General features: G+C 41.0%; 2 protein-coding genes across 3 annotated transcripts; both read right to left on the bottom strand.

The window, feature by feature from the left end:
• Positions 1-396: 396 nt before the first annotated feature.
• LOC147258847 (high affinity choline transporter 1-like) lies at positions 397-13,976 on the bottom strand. Of its 2 annotated transcripts, XM_086208930.1 has the most exons (10): positions 13,824-13,976; positions 13,406-13,514; positions 9,992-10,193; positions 9,796-9,909; positions 8,228-8,383; positions 7,312-7,460; positions 7,050-7,196; positions 6,099-6,252; positions 4,051-4,268; positions 397-3,960 (listed from the first exon to the last, which is right to left on the bottom strand). In XM_086208930.1, exons 3-10 carry the CDS (start codon positions 10,173-10,175, stop codon positions 3,445-3,447), a joined length of 1,638 nt encoding a protein of 545 aa, XP_086065056.1. In that variant the 5' UTR covers positions 10,176-10,193; positions 13,406-13,514; positions 13,824-13,976; the 3' UTR covers positions 397-3,444. The 2 variants fall into 2 exon arrangements, with proteins under 2 accessions (XP_086065056.1, XP_086065055.1); XM_086208929.1 differs by having other exon boundaries at positions 13,406-13,973.
• Positions 13,977-14,101: 125 nt separating this feature from the next.
• On the bottom strand, positions 14,102-20,910 carry cfap161 (cilia and flagella associated protein 161). The gene is made up of 8 exons (XM_086208928.1): positions 20,725-20,910; positions 19,513-19,602; positions 19,214-19,431; positions 19,050-19,131; positions 16,735-16,770; positions 15,611-15,733; positions 15,396-15,469; positions 14,102-14,839 (listed from the first exon to the last, which is right to left on the bottom strand). Exons 1-8 carry the CDS (start codon positions 20,908-20,910, stop codon positions 14,647-14,649), a joined length of 1,002 nt encoding a protein of 333 aa, XP_086065054.1. The 3' UTR covers positions 14,102-14,646.
• Positions 20,911-21,360: the final 450 nt, after the last annotated feature.

Genomic DNA, 21,360 nt, shown 5'->3' with positions numbered 1-21,360 from the left:
AAAACAGATAACATCACCAATAAAGACAGGATTGAGGAAGAGAGAACTCCTCACTGGCAAGCAAGATTCTCTGTAAATGTACATGAAACAAACCGACAAAGTTCATACTATCGAAAGAAAAAATTATTCTTTTTATTATAACCGATGTGTTTCATGATTTAGAGATCTATCCAAGTGTAGGACTCCTTCAGTATCACTCTTAGTACTAGCAGTCACAGTTGTAGTAGCAGTATTTGCTTCTCGTGTTTACAGTGATGCATGTAGCGCTCGTCAAACTTTCGCATCCCAAAAACACGTTTGGTTCAAGAGGAATATTTCTTATTTCACCGTTTGTTTGTTTGTTTGTTTGTTTGTTTTTTTTAGGGAAATCCGTTTTTAGTTTTACCTCTTTAAAATATCTGAAACGAAACAGGCAGAAATGGAAATCAGTCCTAAATAGATTATAATCCCAATTAAATGGAAACAAACAAACAAATTTAAGAAGAACAGCCTTACAGAAAACAGGGTTACCAAGTGGGGGCCCGGACCTCCAGGGGCCTTAACGGCTGCAAATGGCAAAAACAGAACTATAATGACAGTAATGCTCCATGTGATTCTTTGAGCTAAAGCTGAAGTCGTGCAGAGGAGGCTTGTGTCAAAATAGTTTTAATTCCATTCAGATTTCAGGTATTAAAACGTACATGGTGAGTATTTGTCCAATAACATTAAACACTGAAGGGCCACAGCAAGGGGCAGCGCAGCACTCCTACTGCTGGGAAAATGTGTTGAGGGAACATTTGTTGCGCTTTGCAGGACAGTGAGATCTGACAAAGTTAGAAACATGGAGCGAGGTGCATTGAGGTCAAATGATAATGTTTGGAAACGTTTTTGGGCTCCTTGTTCACTGAGTAACTCTTCGTCCGTGTGGTGAATAATGAGTTTGTACAATGACGCCAAGTTTTACAGGAATTTGTGACTGATTTACTGTCAAAAAGGGGCAAATACTACAGATGGTGAGGATGAGTTAAGCTTAAATATTTAAGTCTGTGCAAATCCGTGTCCGCCGCGATATGAAGAAGTCCAACAAGTTTTACTTTATACATATTTTATGCCGCAGTGTGAAACAAGACTGCTGTTAAACTAAAGTTGACCGTTTGTTTTGGATTTCAGTCGTTTCTGATTCTAGCTAACTGGATTCCTCTTTAAACAAGGTGTTTTCACATGTAAATACTATTTATTTCAAAGTGTCTTTGCATGATATGTGTGTTCCCGCAGCAAGACAGCAGTTAGAACATTTGTGTGGGAATTATTCTGACATTTTTGACACAAATATGAGGAAACTACCAATATTAAATTACTTTTTCTTGTTTTAACTAATCAGAGATATTCCACAGGCATGTGAAATCAGTTGACAAATCAAATGTGGACTTAATCAACTAAACAGAGGAAAGCGTAAAATCTAGATTTCAAATTTTGGAAATTTAAATCTTATTTTTCTTGCTACTAAATAAAAATACGCAGCTCCAACAATTACGTCTCAATCACGTTTTCTTCAAGAAGTTTCTTTCTTGTTAGCATGAACCGTTTCCTCACTAAATTCTTTACTCTTTTATATCACAGAAATTAACTGGACAACATTCAAACCCTGAGTACCATGAAGTCTATTTGTGCACTGGGGCTGTAACATATGTACACCACCAGTCCAGGCCTCCAGTAAAATCTGACATGGAGTACAACTACAGACGCGACTGCTAGCGCTGCTTTTGTCCTTCATTCATTCAGGACGCAGCGGCTGCGGGAAATGGGCGCCGACATTTGTTTTTGATTTAAAGTGTCAGTCAAAAATCACATTACATCCATTTGATCATTGAATGTGACATAATAAGGAGTTCAAGACTTCTAATTCCTTTTGTTGTTGTTGTTTTTTTATTGAAAAATCAAATTGTGTATAACCTTTAAAACTTCCACGTTTCCTTTTTTTTCTTTTTAAGTTAACACATAAAATAAAATTTAGTCATGTCTTCCACATGGGAATTGGATGGGAAAGGATGATAGTTGCATAATTGGAAAAAACATTCTAGCAATTAAAAAAAAAAAAAAACAACACTCCTAAATGAAGATTAATGACTTTGTCTGTCAGGCTTGTAACTGTTAAACTTTAGAAAACGTTTCACAATCTCTCGTAATATTTGACTCTTTGTCATAACAAGATACTGCAAGGACAAAATCTTCCAACTTGACTGCGAACTTTATTCCAATGAAATGTATCGTTTTCAGTTTAGTTGGGGCAACAGAAGCAGTTAAGTCAGAAATGAAGTATTTGGTACTAATTTCTATTAGTGAAGGTGTTGCAGTAAAAATATTAACTCCTCGTGTTCATTTGAGGTTGATTGTCAGTTTCTCACATTTATTTAACAGTTACAAGTCAAACACAAGAGTGTGTTGGAGTCTCCCAACAGTCGTCGAGGAGAGGTGAGAAAAATGCTGCACTTCTGATCGCAAATCAAGTTAAATAGAATTAAACTCCATGATTGGGTTAAAATGTTGACTGTTAAACCTGCTGCAGGCTGCACGACAGCGTTGAGGTGTCGCCCTCTGCTGCAGCAAAGGCACCATTGCAGTTGTATTATTGCTTTTAGGTCTTGTGGGATAAATACTTGTTGGCATACATGTAAACACAACATCATTAAAATACATAAAACCTAAAGTAACTCATCTATGTACAGTAATTTAAATAACTTTTTTTTTCATTTTTAGGCAGCATGTTTATCTTTCACACAGACACACACACACACACACGCCATCAGATACAAAGAGTCAGCTTCACGTTTCTTCTTTTTTTTTATGAACACTTTCGATCACAAAACAGCTTAAAAATAGTTGTAATTATATAACTTTATGGTCCTTCAACGATGTTCCCTTTAAAATATATAATACTCATAATATTTAACACTTAACTCTTGTTTGATATAAAATGTGCTTCTCACCTTCAAGGTGTCAGTTATCATTTTCATCAAAACGTGTCCAGCCCCTCGCTCCACTTCTCATTAAATGCACAGAGGTCAAACAACTTCATAGAATGGTTGACTAATAATTAAAGTATTAAATAACAACTGGACTGACTAATTTATCCTAATTCTGAATGGAAAAGAGGAGTGAAAGCCTACGTAAATACTGGTGCGCCGTGTTTAACAACTGAGAAAAACAAGTTTCAATACAAAAGGATGACAACATTTTGGGTTGTAACATTAACATCAGAAACCTGAGGTCTTCACATGTATTCAGCTGAAAGCAGACCACCCAGAATCCCTCTCATCATACTACTGGTTAGAGTTTGGTGCATATAAAACATTACATAATTCTTTTATACATGTAAGAGTATATAAATAAGTCTGTGCGGAGAAGGAGGCTGGTAGGAATATGCATAAAAATACATTTGTATATACTTTGGATGAAGCAGTAAACCTATAACTTTGTATTAAGGATACATTTGTTCTCCTCTTGGGGAACAGGCATTTCCTCCCCTTCTGCTCCCCTTTTCACTTCAAACACACTCAGTACATCCCAGGACTGAGGAATTATTTGCCGACAGAAGCCGAGCTCTAGCAGCCAGGACACTGTGAGAACACACACCAGAGAAGTGAGCATGGCCAGAGTCCTGAAGGGAAAGTACTGCCTGATAACTCCGGCCTCCTCTCGCCAGCCTGGGTACAGGAGTACAGGAGGGATCCCAAGTGATGGCTCGCCGCTCAGCCCGCGTAGCAGCAGCCCTCCGATGTAGCCGCTGATAGCCCCGTAGCTATTAGCACAGCGGAAGTGCAGCACGCAGACAAGCTGCGGGAGGATAATGCAGTAGATTAAGTCCCCGCTTACCAGCCAGAGGGCGAAAACACTGTCATCACCAAAGGCCAGGCCGGTTCCAGCCAGGCCCACTAGCAGCACGCTAACACGAATCACCCTTTGCAGCTCCCGCTCTGACGCCTGCGGGATGAGAGAGGACCAGAGACATGGTGTAAAACTTCTTGCTGCTGAACCAATCACACTCTTGCACGCACTCACACACACACACACCTGCTTCCTCAAAGTCGTCTTGTATATGTTTTGTGTAAACATGGATGCTGATGACAAGAGCACAGAGTCCATGGAGGACATAACGGCTGCAGCCACAGAACCAATGCCTAACACTGACACCCAGCTGGGTGTGAGGTACTGCAGGGCCAGGGGCAGGACCTTCCCTGCCTCCCCGCGTTCATAAGGAGCGGGTAGACCATATGCTGTCTGGTTCCAGTCTTAGAGAAAAGGAAAGAAAGAAAGAAGATGATCGAAGTAGATCAAGAGACAGGCAGAGATGAGAGGACAAGAAATAATGGGGAGGGGGAGAAGCGTTTAAGATTATGGTGATGGTGGTAAATAATATATCTATATAAAAAGAAATCAAAGCTAAATTGTTAATACTGGGCTAAATAAAGTAGCAGTCCCACCATAATCAGTATCATATCAAACACACATTAAGGACAAGTCAGGTGATATCACATGGCAGCTATTTTGGTGGGCATGGGTGCCTGGTTATATTGTGAAATGGTGAAACTAACTCTGATTCATCGGTGGGAGAGTCTTTGGGTACTGGTCCAGAAAAAGAACAATTTAAAACAATGATAGTACATTTGTACACTCCAAGAGAGTCAAGAGAACCACTCACACAGTCTACACGGGTTTCAGTGAGGCAGCTATGAGAGAATGGACGGATGAGGACAGGGAATGGTCATTACAATATTTCACATCGATTGATCAAAACATTATGCTTGTTAAAATGGCAGCCGGTTGCAGGCAACCAGACCATAAACAGCCTTTCAACTGATGGGATCTGCATCGCCGAAGCTGATTGAACAACGTTAAACCTGAGGGAGATCATTCTTGACACGAGCAAAGACTTCTATCAGTCAAAACCTGCTACGGAGCACAGAAAACCTGAAAGAGTGACACGACTTTGCAACGACAGTTTAATTCCAGTCCCACCGACACAGGGACGCTCCCTCTCTCTGACCTCAGAGACGGAACTGGGACACTTCAAGGCTTTTTTTTTTTTTAACCCCATGGGATCATTTTATTTAAGATCGGCTGTCACGTCAAGTTGCCATACTTAATTGATTATCGGTTATTTTGATCAGTTATTTTCCCCCCAATCAAACATGTTAAACACTTTTTTGGTTCCAGGCTTTTAAATACAAGAATAAGCTGGGCTTTGTTGTTGTTATAATTTATGTTATTTAAATACACAACAATGCACGAGTAGCAGCAGGCATTTTTCCTTCATGGAGAGCTATTCAGTTGTCATGGATATACATTTGATTTATTTAAAAACTTTAGTTCTGACTAATGAAAATACAAGTATCAGATCAGGACTCATATCAGCCTCTATTAAATATCTGATCGGGGGCACAACAAAAACAAAAAATCCACTGAGACTACACTTCCATATTTTACACATGAAGTCAGTTCTATTGTTTGGAGAGAAAAGAGCAGGGAAACTATTTGATTTTCCAAATCTACAACTGTTTCACATTAAAACGCTTGTTGAAATGATGGCTTATTTGGTTTCTGAAGTGACACTGAAAGGCTTTTAATTTGAAACAGATGGCAGAAGTTTTGAGTTTGTATTAACAGACAGACGAATAAATGGGATCAAAATTAGACTTGTAGTAATCATCTGTGAGTAATGAATAATATATAATAAACAGAGGACATGATTCATTGAGGCCTAATATCAATTCCCACATTAAACTGAAACGAGTCCCACCTCCTGTCTGTGGAGGCAGCAGCTACCTTGACATGGATGGGAGAGCAAAGTTGACTGGCAAACCTGACCATGCAATAATAATAATAATAATAATAATAATAATAATAATAATAATAGACCTTTAGAACTCGTTTTAATGTTTGGTTATAATCAAGAGACCAAGCATGTAAGTTCCAGGCTTCTATTTTGAGGCACATCTTTGCTTGGGCACCTATGACAGTGGAACATACAACTTGGAAGAGAGCATAGATGAATGCAGACCTGCACGTCTCTGAGTGCGTGCACAGTCGATGCACAGCTGTGTGTTTGCATTCATTTGTACCTGCAGAAGCAGCCACAGCTCCAATGACAACCGAGGGGATTCCCATAATAAAAACCGCCCCAGCAGCAGCGAAACAGGTGACCTGAGCCTGAGCAGAGGAGGCTGCAGAGAGGATCCGCTGGTGGAGCGCTTGGTACGCTAGTCCCCCTAAAGCCTGCGAGGGCAAGAACAAAAACACAGTCTTGTTCAGGATGTCGGCGAGCAAATTGACCACTTGTGTAGTTCCTCTAATCCAACAGCTACATAGGCTTCCTCTATGAACGGGAACAATGACTCGAATATATTTTAGCTGAGCCACATCATGTTGGCTCACTGACTGGGACACAGAAATGGAGCAGAGCCATTGTTCATGTTATCTGTTGCTCCTCTGCCTTTCTTGATGCAGTGCAAAGTGGCCAGAGTCAGAAAGGCCACTGCAGCTTCTCCAACTGAACACCACACAGTTATACTTTGTTTATGCAAATGTGCACAGCAGTCATTTTTTAAACCACCAGTCAGGTTATTTTTAACCACAGTGTTTCATCACTTTTAAAGAGACTGAAATATTTTGGATTTAAATAGAACACAAAGCACAAAGCACATCTTTAAATGTTAAACTTGATGTTTACATTTGTCAGTTTCATTCTACTGATTAGGACACTTGAATAGAAAAAGGAACCGCTGTTACTGTTATAAAGAAGTCAGTACAATGCCATACAATGTCAACATCACTCCGTACCTGACCCAGCCATATTCTATGACCTGACGCATTTACTTTAATAAACTATTGACAGGTTTGTTGCACATGACAAAAACGCGAACGTGCCCAGTGAGCAGCTCCAAGATGAACTCCAGGCTTTAGGAATCATATCCTCTAGAATCATCGTGCTGATGTGCACAGTTAAGCCATCAAGATTGTAGCATTTCTATCACCTAAATACAGTAATGGGTAGATCAAATATGAAGTCTGACCAATAGCAGCATCTCATCTGCCCATTTTCCAGCATCAGCCGGCGCCAGCTCGCCTATCCATGAGTTGTCATTTGATTGGTTGAGAAAGGCCGTTGGTGAACTGGCAGAAACAGCAGGACTGAGTATCAAAAAAGGAATACAGAGCCACTGAAAGAGAGAGAAAACAGCAGTTGGCAAATCATCAAAACAGGATTGATGTATTTTATGCAACAAATCCTTCCATTTTTCTTCTACTCATTTTACTGAACTCTAATTTTCTCACCAGGCTGAAAAAGATGAAGGAAAGCTGGATGATATCAGTGTATGCAACGGAGTAGAGACCCCCTAGAAAAGTGTAGACGATGGACACAGCTGCAGAGATGATAATGGAGAGAGAAGATGACAGCCCGAGAATTACGCTCATCGTTCCCCCTGGAAATCACACAGAATATTAAATCAGACATGGCAAACAAAATGAGATGCAATGGATTATTGCACAAACATGAAGTTAAAAGTTCGGGCCCTATTTTCCTGCTAGGGCCAAAAAATAGTCAACTCTTTTGTTTTGGTTTGTTTTGTTTTCACTGAGTGCAAATGAACACGTGTGTTGAAATCCAATTTCATAGAGCCAATATATTACCTTCATGACTATAATTTACCAACCTAGATTTGAGAGAAATTGTGAATACTGATGCTCAATGAGGGAGTTGACCACGCAAACATACCACTTGACAAATGTTGCACCATTTTTTATGCAGTAGATTCAAGAGCTGGAGTCTCCACCCAGCAGAAAGGAGGGAGGGTGTGGTTGGAGAGAGGGCCCAAGCATCAGCCATGGATGGCTCAGCAGAGGGAACCCATCTACTCTCTCCTCTGTGTGTGCATCAGGGTGCTGAGACCCACGAAGATTGACTAACTGCTACTTAGCTTAGCAAAGTGAATGGTAGTAGTTGGGCAGGTTAGCAAATCACCGTCTCGCCTGCTCAGCTTCTGTATCCTGTACTCTCTCTTACAAAGTCAGCCATGCTTAGAAGTAGCAGTCGTTCTTCCGGTCGTTTGATTGATTGAAAAGTGAAGAACTTTTTTTGCTTTCACCCACACATACAAGCACCAGAAGCTTGAACCTTTGTATCCGCCCCCAGCTCAGGAAAATAGGACCCTCAATATTTAATTGGGTTCAAACAGACAGAGTTACCAACCCAGAGCAGCAAGGATGCAGGCAACCCACAAAATATCGCTGATCAAAGCAGGGAGCAATAGAGCTGCGGTGAACATGTTGCCATAGCGATGCTGAAACGGGTCCAACATGGTCACGTAGCACTTTGACCTCATCGGTTTCGCAAAAAACAATCCTCCTAAGAAAAGAGAGACAGTGAAATCGGAACAGTAGATGTGGTTATTTAAAATAGAGCCTCAAGTTGAACAATCACTGATCAGTCGCTCAACAGAAACCGACTCAGCAGATATTTGGGTTATCAACAAAACGAAAGGTCTGATGGGCATTTAAACACTTACTGACTTAATGGTTATTGAAGGACATAAAAACAAAAACATGATCATTTTACTAACTGTAATGGAACACTGACATATTCACAGGAAAGCTGAGGGTGTGAGGATATTTCAGCATATATGTCAGAGTTTCTCTGCAGGAATCAGACTTCCATGATGCAATGCAAAGCAAAGCCGTGACGCTGGGTGTTATCACACGCGTACATCTATTTGTTTTTATTACATGGTTTTAATGCGTGCTGGGTTTCTTCACATCTCTCACGGTCAAATAGGATCTGACTGCCTGCTTGGCCAATTTAGCCCAACAGCAGCATATTGGACGGAGGCAGATGTACGGAGACATTTTGGCTCCATTGAAAATGCGGTATTGGCCGTTTGTGGGGAGCAGCCTGAGCAGTCATATCTGCTTACAAACTGCCCAACACACGCTGTCAGTCAATTGTGAGGTAGACTGAACCCGCCCTCAACGGCAAAACAGCCCCATAAATAGACAAATCTGAACTGAGAACAAACCTGAGGTCAACGAAGCAAGACATCTCAAAACAAACTACACAAAAGACTGAGAATAAATTATTTGGCACTGGTTTGCAAATTTCTGTTTTCATGATTGAGACAGTACAATTTAAGTATTTAATCATAAATTTATTTTCCAATTTCGATGAAGCTGTGTGTGCGCGCCAGTCTTTTACCTAGAAAACAGGTGGATGAGTCACTATCTGCAATGAGTGAACCAAAGATTATAATTCTGTGAAATTCTCTCAATAAATCTCTGATGCTGATCAATGATACAAAGTCGTGCTCCTCTCAGCGCAGGTTATCCTCCCATTCAGATGTCAGAGTACCGCTCGCTCCTCCATAATACCAAAGCAGCAACCGGCTATTAGTGAATGAGAGTAATTCCTAGAAATCAATATCCCCTAAATGCTTCCCTCCATCAAACTGACGTCTATCTAGGTGTAATATGGTATGACAACTGTCTTCTGCATAACTGGTTGCGGCTTCCTGTACAAACTATAGTTTAGAACTATCAGCACTCACTTTCTCAAAAGTATGTGTGTGAAGCTGAAAATACATCCGTGGGGTGGCGTTACACCCTCCAAAACAAACATGAAATGTCCCAATATATTTGGAAAAGAATGTTGAGCTCTATTTGTTGCTTTTTTTCTGTTTTGTTTTGTTTTGTTTTTTTAACAATAACTAACTGTGCTCCTACTGAGTTTTTATCTCACAAAGGCTTCATTTGTTGCACATAACTTACCCAAAAGAAAATTGATAAGATATGCAGGGGGCCCCATGGCCCAGATGAGACCTTGAGTGGGAGAATAAACAGCCTCAGCTGTGCCCATAATATAACCTCCGCCAACCCAGGTCGCTGAGGAAGAATACAGGAGACTTTGCTTAGACAAACACATGCAAAAAGAATTTAGTTTCACAAAATGAAAGAAAAGGTTTACCTGTCATAGTGAAAACACCGACCAGGACATTGATGTTGCGACCGCCAACGATTGTAATTTCACTCTTGTTGCCGACGCATGCCTTCTCCACCATCTTGGATTTTCGAGACGCCCAGATCCCGATGACCAGGATGATGATATAGAAGACTATCACAGCCACCAGTCCAGGGACGTGCACGGCCATGTCTGCCAATCAGTTACACTGCCAGAACATACGAAGCACATTCAGCAAGTGTTTGTGAAAAAGACAAGAAAAAGAGTTGGGGGAAAAAAAGGACCTATTCAGACCGAGCAAGAGTACCGAGTCCACAATGAAGGTTCTATTATTGAACAACTGAATAGAAAATCTCAGTGTGACCTTGAATGGCTGAGAGCTTCCCCCACTCAACCAGGTCCCAATAAAGACACCATACAGACTGTAAAACCACCTCTCGTGAGCTTAACATGCCACGGTGTCAGGGATAAAACAAGGTTGGAGCACAAGAACAACAAGAATTCTCAAGTATTGCATCAGCCAGGGAAATACAGCCGCCCCTCAAGTTAGACCTGAAACAATTCATTCATATATCAGCAACTAATTCATCAAGGGGTTGCGGTTTCTGTCGTTTCCAAAAAAAAAAAAAAAAGCGCTCAAAATGTATTGGTTCTAACTTTCACTTTGTGAATTTTCATTTTCTCCCTTAACCAGCAAGTTCATCTGGACAGAAAAGAATTATTTCATGGCATTTATTGTTTTAGAAAATAATTATATTTCTAAATAACTATTTCAGCCCTGCAAGCCCAGGACTGACTGAAGGTAGGTTCTGGGGCTGAACCTTATCAATTTATTTATATTTTGGGGGGCCAATCTGAAGAACACCTTAGACTACCGCGTTTCCAGGAAAAAGACACCCGAACCATCCAGATGAGATTCTAGTGAAGTGCCCAGGACACACGCCCTCATCCAGCCTTGTTCCTGCAAACCCGGCTCATTGTGTCTGCACAGATGCCCTGCAATAGGCCCCTGCATAGCCTGGTGCCCAACAATATTGAAATTTCAGCAAAATTGTAATGTAAAATATTCAAATCAGTGGGTGTGCAACAGCTGATGAGGTCAAATCGTCATGTGGCCCTGCAGAGACTCCCAGCCTGTACAGGCTTGAGAATACACCTCTCGTTTTTTTTAATTCAGACCCCTGCAAACACCAATTATGTCATCCAATTCAAATGTTTGCAGTTCACTGTCCCCTCCCATATTGTGAAGCGTGTCACAATTGCAAATTAGATTTTATTTTCTCACAATCATTCAGCAGCACACAGGTTGTTGGAGACTCCTGAGATTTGAGCATACTAGTGTCACCGATGCTATTGAACGGGTGGAGCTGAGCCTGATCCGATGCAACTGGAGCCTGAAACCGAGCCTTAGCTAACCTGTGGCTGTGTGAAGGAGAGTGGCACAGTGGAAAAACATTTCAGCCGCATTTCGTATAAACACACGAGGGTGTGTGGGAAAGAAAAAGAGACTTTTTTTTACCCTGCTGTCATTGCAACAATGTTTTGGAATTTTCCAGAGCAGAGCGCTCACGGGTGGCGATGCCAGATTGTTAAAATGCATTTTTAACAAACGAGACTTGTAAAATATGCCCACAAAGAACTGATGGGAGAGGTGCGCCCCACAAGGAAGAGCCACATGGACAAAGACGGCACAGCACAGACAAACACGGTGCCCAGACCTGGGCCACCAGAGGGCACGGGTGTCAGGTTCTCCGGTTGTTGTTTTTTTTTTTGTGGCATTTGGGACTGAGAAGCATTCATTTCTTTAGACTGGGACCAGTGAGTAATCAGACCATTTTTCCACCATGTCACCATATTTCAATCCTAAGAGGACTGTGAAAAACAGACATTCATGAGGGTAAATAGACTTGTCTTAAATAGCAATTCATTCTTTGCAACTTAGTTTCCTTCCTCCCACTGACGTGAAAGGAAACTGATGCACGAAGCAAAAAATTCCCACTGGGTCTTGAACTTCAAACTCTTTTCTTAATTTAATTGCTCAAAGAAGTTAGTAGAAAGTAGTAGTTGCTCCCTGTTTGGAGTACTTCCTCATCACCAAGAACAGATCAAATACTTTAGTTGATACTATTATGTGGGCTTAATTCAAAAACAGTGACTGCAGGTCACCAATGTCTGCTTCTTTCTTACCCTTTGAGGTAATAATTAAGCAAGTGCTCGATTTTAGCACAGCAACAACCGTCTACATTTTGGATTCATGTCGACATGTATAAATGTGCCCAAATTAACTGCTGACTTCATTTTTAGATACACTTCAAATCAATAATCTTGGCACTTGAGCAGGAAAAATTACCACAATGATTCTCATGGAATTCTGTGGAGCGCCAGCCAATGAAAAACATATTCATTCTAAGAGAAGGTCCAAGCATTTTTTTTATTCATTTCTCAGGCAGGGTTCACACACATTTATACGAATACATTTGCATGACTTTTCCACACCTGTGAAAAAGCGCTTCAAGACAGCACATTCTCTGGAGCATTATGTTTGCACGGGAAAAGTAAACAAATATGATATCTTAACTCAGCAGAGGCCATTCAAAAAAAGCCACAATGACAAGCTGTGAGGTAAAAGTAAGGTAAATTCGTATTAACAAGATGAGATTTTTCCTCAGATGATTATAATAATCCAGTATGCGTGTGTCTTTGAAGCAAATCTATTCATTCTGGGGAAAATCCTATAAATATATAATATACTTCATAAACCAAATATAAGAATTACTTAAAATAAATGAAGCCACAATGAAAAATAACCATGTTTGCAAACGGATGCTTGACACTCGACAAAGACCGAGACCATCATGACCATTAATCCTCGTCAGTTTACATCTTTAAATATGCAAATTCATAGAGACAAAGGGCACTTAAATGCATTATGAATGTCCCTTTTTTTTTAAAAAAAATCTACCTTCAGAAAGGGTTATTTCAATTTAAACATTTAAGAATTCTCCTTAGGCTTCATCATTCCTGATCATATACAAAAAAAAAAAAAAAAAAAAAAGAACCATTCCAAACAGGAATAAGGCCAGAGACATGAATCCTCGGACATCATCACTTCTATTATGACTGAATCTTATTTTCATGGATGTCTATATATTACATATTACATTCATCTCCGGTAAACCGACTCGGTTGCCCGTTGTACAAACACCCAGACTCAAATTAGGACACAGCTGCACGCTAGATGGACCACATTTTAAGCTAACATCTTTAAATCCCGGTAAACCACATAGAGCCTCATCCACTGCTAAAACCACCACATATTTTTAACAGAACCATTATGATGCCCAGCTGACCTTCAAAAATATATAAACAAATGTGGGCTCTTAATTTATCTAACGTCCAATTATGATGTAACAGACTCACCTTTCCGCGGTGGTGGCGACCTCTCCTCCACAGAACCGCCGCTGCCTCCAGTCAGGTTGAACTGCTGCCGCGGTTGGTCGGCGGGTCGCTTCTCCTCTATTGTCTCCGTCTGAAACGTGACACCTGGGGTTGCGTTCACTGCTTTTACAACGTGGGGAAAACGTCAGAGAAGAAGCGGGATAAGATGCGGATAAGGGATGTGCTCACAACTGAAACCTCAAACGCCACCGAAACTGAAGCCGTTAAAAAAAAAAAAAAATCCCCGGTAGCGAATATTTCGAATGACGTTGTGGAACGATGGTAAGGAGGAAAACAGCTGGGCACAACACGAGTCTAGTTGAACCGATTTCATGTGAATGCACCTTATGTCCCTATGCCTCAATAAATCTCAGCTTTATCTACGGGTGATGATACATACTTTTGTGATAATGCTTTAACCCGTGACAGGCCACACGACGTGGTCCTCGTTGTCACGTGGTAACACAGTATTACATATCGTAAGACGCCATTTTTTAACCAGGATTAAGGAGCAAGACGCCTGAGATGCGACACTACCCGCTGTCCACACGTGTTGTAAAACCACGCAGGCTGAGTGTGACGCACAGAAGGAAATGCACATTCTTAATGCGTGACATTCAAATTCGAGCGTGCGCACCCAAACATGGAAATGACACGTCAGACACCACTGTAGTTTTCTTTATTTCTTTTTAACATACAACACAACTCAACCTTTCCAAGAAAATCAGATGATTAATTTTTTTTTTCTATCTGTGATACCTTAAAATGTACAATAAAAATCATGACGCCATTTTGAGGGTCAACAACACACTACTCTACGTATTTTAAGCATGTTAATATTAGCAAACAGCAATTGTACTTTCCATACAAATAAGTCATATTATGGCATGAATTCTCATGAAGGGTGATCAAACATTTTGAGGGAAATTCCAAATTCAGAGAGAAGCAGCTCAGTATCACTTTATTATTCCTACACCCAACTAGAGCGATCCTCTGTTTGTTGAAAGAGATCAAATCCCTCTTTCTGCAGAGATGCCTGGTGCTACAGTCTGTATCATATCACCCTAATACCCTGGTTGGAGGCCAGTGTGAAAACATCCCCGCACAAGAATTACAAACCAATGATTTGAATTCAAAAAAACAACATTTATTTGTCTAAAGTTCATTGTTGTTAATTGTCTATTTGCCCTACTTGTTCATGCACAGCGTGGGATTGTTTTTTGTTACATCTGGGTGCCTTCATTTGCCTCCGGGAGCTCCACGCTGCCAGCTGCTAACTGACCACCAATGAGAAGTGCAAGCCCCTCCCCCCCAGGGTCAGAGGTGCACAGTATCCAGTGGTTGTTGTCCTGTTCAGCTTTATGGGAGTCTAGGAAAGTGTGAGCCGTCACCTCATACTCTTTGCCATATGTGGTCCTACAAAGATACAACTGTTAGCTACAGAACAGCAGGTGTGTAGGCATTGTAACATGAATTCTGTCAGCCATGTTGGAGGCCCTCATCTGACTTGCTTAAAACAACTGGTTACATCGCTGAGAGCCTTTTCACACCTGAGAGTCTTCACCAAACCAGGCAGGTGTGAAGAGGCCTCAATGTACAACTGGACCCTTTCAAAGAATTTTAATTTGGGGACATATTACTTTTGACACATTAGTTAGTTTAGGTCAGGGCTGCCCAAAGTGTGGTCTGGGAGACAAATTTTGCCCATAATGAGGTACAATTTGGTCTGCCTGATGAAAACAAAATTATATATATATATATATATATATATATATATATATATATATATATATATATATATATGTGTATGTGTGTGTGTGTGTGTGTGTGTCTATTTGATGATTGTGTAATATATTTATGTAAAGCAATTCAAATTACATCAGAATGATTCCAGAAGTGGGAGAAGCTCTTTATATTTGACCAGAGTCCACTACTTATTTAAAAAAAAAAACATAAAAACAAAGAGAAATACCAAAGAACTTGATCATGCAGAACAGCGAGAGCCTGGTTTGTCTTGCAGTGTATAATCAGCACTTTCAAATTTGCCTGTAAACAAAACAAAACAACAACAAAAAACCTCCCTTGGTCTCAGAGAGTCCACGTCGTGACAATTAAAGAACTGAGCCACAGAGAATGCTGATGTTGCAACAGGTGGAATAGTTAACCATGAAGCAAGAGCATACTCACGGGTACACGCTGACCCTCATATTCAAGCCTCTCCTGGGGGTCAAAGTATACTATCCTCCACCAGGACAGAAAGGAATCATTGTCAGCCAAGTTTACTTCCTGGAGTCGAGACTTCTTGGCACACTATAAATGAATCCCATTAAAATGGAAATTTAGTGAAATGAGTAGTGCAGTAGTACTTACTACATCGAAGGAACTAGTGGGCAATGTCGCAATATCTCTATTCATTTGCTGTACTGTCTAAGGTCGTGTCATTCCTCTCCATGCTGCTGTACTGCAGTCTAAGTGTGTAAAATAGTCCTGGAAAGCATTATGCACCTACTGTAGGAGAAAATATGCTCAACCCAACATACATAGCACAAAAATAGTCATTTGGGGGCACTGAGTGGGAGGCGCCACTCTTCCTATAACAAGAGAGAACCACTGAATGATTTTGAAGCTGTTATGTTGCCTTGAAGGTAGATGTTGACTCTCTGGCGAATTGGCTTAGTTGCCATTTGATAGATTCCCTTCTCTCCTCTGCTCATTGAGGGTTAGACCCACAGAGACCTGCTGACCACTACTTAGCTTAGCACAATGAATGCAAGTGAACAGGAAAGTTAGCATATCTCCTTCTTGCCCACTCATCTTCCAAATCCTGTAGATCCTCCTGTGTGAGGTCAGATTCAAATAGATCAGGCTCAGGATCTTTCGTGCGGATGTGATCCTCCTGATCCACTGTTTCACTCAGCCTTGATTACTAGCAGCGTTGCAGTTGTTGTTTCATCCCAAATGTTAAACACACTCCCGGCTATATTAATACAGGCAGCGACTGCTTTGAAGAACGGTTTATTTGATCACTTTTGATGGAGGTACGCTAACCTGCCCATCCACTACCATACATTGCACTAAGCTAGCTAGCGGCCAGCCAGTCTGAGCTCCATAATACAGAGAGAGAAGGGTATCTACATTATCTTGTCTGGCTCTGGAGGGGATGGCAAATAGACGTATGTCTCAAAAGGTTGGCACGTTCTTTGAAGCTACCATGTAAGTTATCAGCATTTTCCTTAAGTTAACAAGTTACCTCAGTGTTTGGTCAGTTTCTCAGTTCTCCTTCATGACCTTACATAAATGAGCTGATTTACCTTTTGAAAACTCAGAAGGTCACTCGTTAAGAAAAGCTGAGGAAACACAGAAAGAGAAAATGTGAAAGTGTAAAGTGTCAGCACTGATGGACACACGATCACTTTGGAAAAGGGTATGCCAGTTTATTCACTGTTTGCACTGTTAGCAATTTGTAATTTCTGTTCTATTCCTAAACACCCCTGAATTATGTTTTGATATGATAGACCTTTCTGACTGGCAGCTGATCACTGGTTGAAAATGAAAATAAAAATAGACCCCCCAAAAATTCATCTGGACACACCTCTACTTGTTCTTATGTGATTTATTCATTGTTTTTTTTTGGGGGGGGGGGGGGGGGGATATTAACTGGCCCGTACGTGATGTCTGCCTGAGAATTTAAGTATTTCCTGTCGGGTCAGGGCTGCAGTTAATACAGCCATCAAGGCAGCAGCAGCTGGGAGCAGCATCACTCAGGCCTGGTAAGATTATCTTTCTGTTTTGTAGTAGAAGTCATGTTGGTGTGAGACAAAGTGGATGTTGTGCCGCCACTTCTTTGTTTGTTTGAAGGTTGTCTTGGAGCAAGGATGTGACGTTTCATTCATGAGGGGGTTTGACGATCACCGGAGCACGCAATTCACTCATGGGTTTATTTACATTCCTTGGAGAGCGCGGCGAGGTATGCGCAAAATGTTTTAATATTGTTAAACTTATGAATTTACTGTGGAATTGTATTTGATGTTTATTTTGTATGTGTTTAAAAAAAATAGTTTCACGGTGCCGTAAGGATCATAAAGTGAACGAAAGAAATAAAGACCTTACGCATCAGTCAACCTTACGAATCGTCATTCCAAGGGCTGTAACAACAACAATAAAATGATTCCTCGCCTAAGACGCGACTAACTGTGGTTCTTACTGGGTTGGAAGAGACCATCCATAGATGGCCTGATAGTGAGCATGAACAGACCATCCTCACGTGGTGTGAGCTGGTTGGACTGCTTCATACATGCAGCATCTTATTACTGCGTCTTCGTCAAGTGCCCATCGGAGACTTCCCAAGCACAGCTGAGCTCAAGAAAGGCCTCTTGGTCTGCATCCCATTTGTGCCAACGACCAGGCTGCAATCTGGAGACGGTCCCTTCAAACCCGGCCATCTGTAGCAACCCCCAACCACCAACAAGGGGCAGGTGGTAATCCAATGTTTGCCCAGTTCCACAGCACCAGATGTGTGCCGTTGCTCTCCTGCATGTGTGTGAGGTCTCACAAAACACAGAGTGCACATCACAATCATGGCCTGAAGAGCACAAACCCATGCTAACTACTACTAATCTGTGCCAATAGTCTAGACACACCCTGGGGAGAGGGTGTGATGAGACAAAGATGACTTTTTCACTTGTTAAACAACAATAATAACATTCAGTTCCAGATGTTACAAAATATCAAATATAAATGTAACAGGGACTAAATTCTAGCTTTCAACTGTATATAAAACTGGAGTAGCTGTGCCTGACGAAGGTTTCACACGTCAGCTGACAGGACCAAAATACTTCAAGCTTGGATTTATGGAAATCTGGATTGTCCTTCTTACCAGGGACAATCTAAAAATTAATGGCTACAACCCGAAAAGAAAACTGTGCATTTGCACCAAACTTGACATGGAGGTTCAAAACATCTTTAAACGTCTTTCCAATTTTAATCAAACAAAACATTTTGTTGATTTTGAAGTCTTCCTATTGAAGTCTTCTTATTGATTGTGTTTGTTTTTAAGTAGATTACACTCACAGATAATGCACCAGAAATAGAGAACAGAACCTTAAAATGAATAAAGCCTGATGCTGACAGAGAATGAGCTCACTATTTGCATAAATACAAAGGTATGTCCAGATGTTTTTGCACCCTATACAGGGAACAAAATTCACTTATATTGACCCTATAAACAGTGTATTGGAGGTAATATTTTGCCCACTCAGACTGGCCCAGCCCACACAGAATGAGAAACTATGAAAATCAATCTGTCCGCCTCTGACTCCTTTAACTCAAAAATCCTTCGTCTGACTGACATCACACTCGATGTGTGCATTACTGGTGATGACATGGAGAGTTTGAAGTCAAGGTCCTTGGGGGGTCTTGAGCCTTAGTTGACAAACAGTTCTATGTTTTACAGGATGAAGGACTGAGATGAAACTAAAGAGTGCAGCTACAGTTACTTCAGAGTCCAAAGGTCACACACTGTTTGTGTGTGTGAGCATGAGTGACTGTGTGTGTGTGTGTGTGTGTGTGTGTGTGTGTGTGTGTGTGTGTGTGTGTGTGTGTGTGTGTGTGTGTGAGAGTTACTTACTCCCCTTGCAAAGCCACTTGTTGTTTTCAGGGCAAAACTTTGTTCATAATGCAGAGGTGATTCTTCAGGACTTCCATCCACACTGCAGTCGCACACACAGTTTTACAGGTTTACATCTGATCAGGTGTGTGTTGATGTAGTAAGAACCGGGTTTCTGTCTGTACCTGGTAATGACGAAGGCAGTCCTCGCGCAGGGCTGAAGACCTGGTCCAGCGCTTACTCCACATGGAGCTCGAAGGCCAGGCGAAGGAATCTTTGTGAAGCCGTTTATGTCTGCGTTAATGCTTAATGTGCTCCACTCCCTCTTTTCTCCTCCCATGTTTACCAGCATCACAACATCCCCAAAGCGCAATCCTCCATCCCTTGTCACAGCAAGAGTCACCTATAAGCACAATCCTCATTACCTTTATCCCATCTCACTTCATTAGGATTTTATTGTTGTTGTTAATGAGCATGATTATACCGGTCTCAAAATGTTCTCCTTGAGGAAGTCTATTTTCTGTGCAGCAAGCTCACCCTTCTCTTTTTTCTCCATGTAGTCTTTCAAAGCATCCTATAGACACATTAATATATTGACATATATTATTCACATCTCCCCTGCAATGTTTTAGTTTCCTTGAGGACATCCCCCTCTCTTCCCAGAGGCTTCTTCATTTCTGAGTCATTGATGGGGCATTGCAGGCTTTTATAACTGGGTGGGGGTGACCTTCTACTGGGACGCTGTTGCATGTGAGCTCTGGGTTTCAGAGTGGTAGAGCTGTTGGCTCAAATGATATTCATATGGGTTGTTCAGGGGTTGTTAAACCACAATCTATGTGAATCAGGGGAATCCTGACCCTAATGTGTGAATGGGTGATAGACAAGGAAGGGTGCTCAATTGTCCTAGGGTGGCTGAGCTACTGCCTAAGAATGTTACTTTCTTCAAAGTGAAACAGGATTTCTGCAGGTCTTGACAAAGGCCCAGTTGGGGTAGCCGCAGGTATTGAAGTGCTTCCCTGATGTGCTTCTGTTCCGAGCTCACTTGCACCGTCTCTGTAGGAGGTCAACCCCAGGATGAGTTATAAAAGCCTCCCACCCCCCACTAGTAACTTAGAGCTGAAGAAGCCTATTGGATGAGCAGGAGAACTTCAAGGAAACTGAAATGGTGGAGTTGACTTTGACACAGCACTTAGGAGATACCTCGACCGGGAAGATTCACCACACAAGCACATGATTTCAGTCATATATTTCTCCCTCTAGGCCTATTTCTGTTCCCATGAGCACCTCTAAGTCATTAATCAGAAAATCAGGGAAACTGACAAATATTATTGTAATATTTTATCCTTGTATTTTATTACCTGTTTAGCCAAGCACCTTGAAACTATTGGCCTAACCTTATCATCATCTTTATTTCTACATAAATAGTAACTGGCAAGTTAAACATATAGCAGTAGTGAGTAAACAGTTCGTTAATTAGCTAAATCAATGTGTTTCTAAAGTTCATCAACATGTAAAATATAACTTACGCTGAAAAGTTATATTTCATTTTAGCAGCAGGAGTATTTCTAATAGAAACTTCCTTTAGCTGCATTCAAAATTGTTGCCAAGCAATTAGTACATTTACAAAGTTACATTCACAAAATTGCTAGCTAACAAACCATCTACCGTAACTGAGAGCTTTTATTTTGAAACAAACCTCTTGTAAACTCAGGTCCTCGCTCCAGTTTCCGATTTTCACTCGTGTGCCGTAAACTCGATTAGTCATATTGGCTATAATAATCATAGACAAATATATCATAATAATGAAACGTACATGCGTTGGGTTTTTTCCGTCTGCAAAACCCCAATTCGGGATTGTGTAGTGGTTTCTATGGTGACGCATAAGGCGCTGTCAGTTCTCGCTGCCTGTCGCGAGAGGGAGTACTAGCACAACTGAGGAAAGCTCTTTCTGCTCCCCGCACAGGAGACTGAGGAAATGATGAGCTGATATCGGTATCGATTTAAAAAAAAAAGAAAGAAAGAAAGAAAGAAAACAAAACAAAAAAGGACATAATAAAAGTACACATATCAGTAAATTGTGCAAAAATACTCCTTTGACTGTGTGGTTTTCTATCAACATCCCACAAAGTTGCAAGAGTAGCCACCCAACACTCACTTAAAGGTGCAATGTCATAACAATCATCAAGACCACACACATTAATTGAAAAAAAGCAGTTTGTCTTCCTTTTTACTGAAGATAAGATGTAATATCTGGATTTAGTGAGTTTCAGATATACAGCTCAAGATCGGCTTATCCTTCACAGTTCCTTCAGAAAAATAATCAAGTGTTTTA

The sequence above is a fragment of the Aulostomus chinensis genome, chromosome 7 (genome assembly GCF_037954235.1).
Source record: "Aulostomus chinensis isolate RoL2024-O1b breed Wild chromosome 7, RoL_Achi_v1.0, whole genome shotgun sequence".
Taxonomy (NCBI): domain Eukaryota; kingdom Metazoa; phylum Chordata; class Actinopteri; order Syngnathiformes; family Aulostomidae; genus Aulostomus; species Aulostomus chinensis.
The sequence above is the reverse complement of the archived record's forward strand: the minus strand, read 5'-3'. Positions and strand labels throughout refer to the sequence as shown.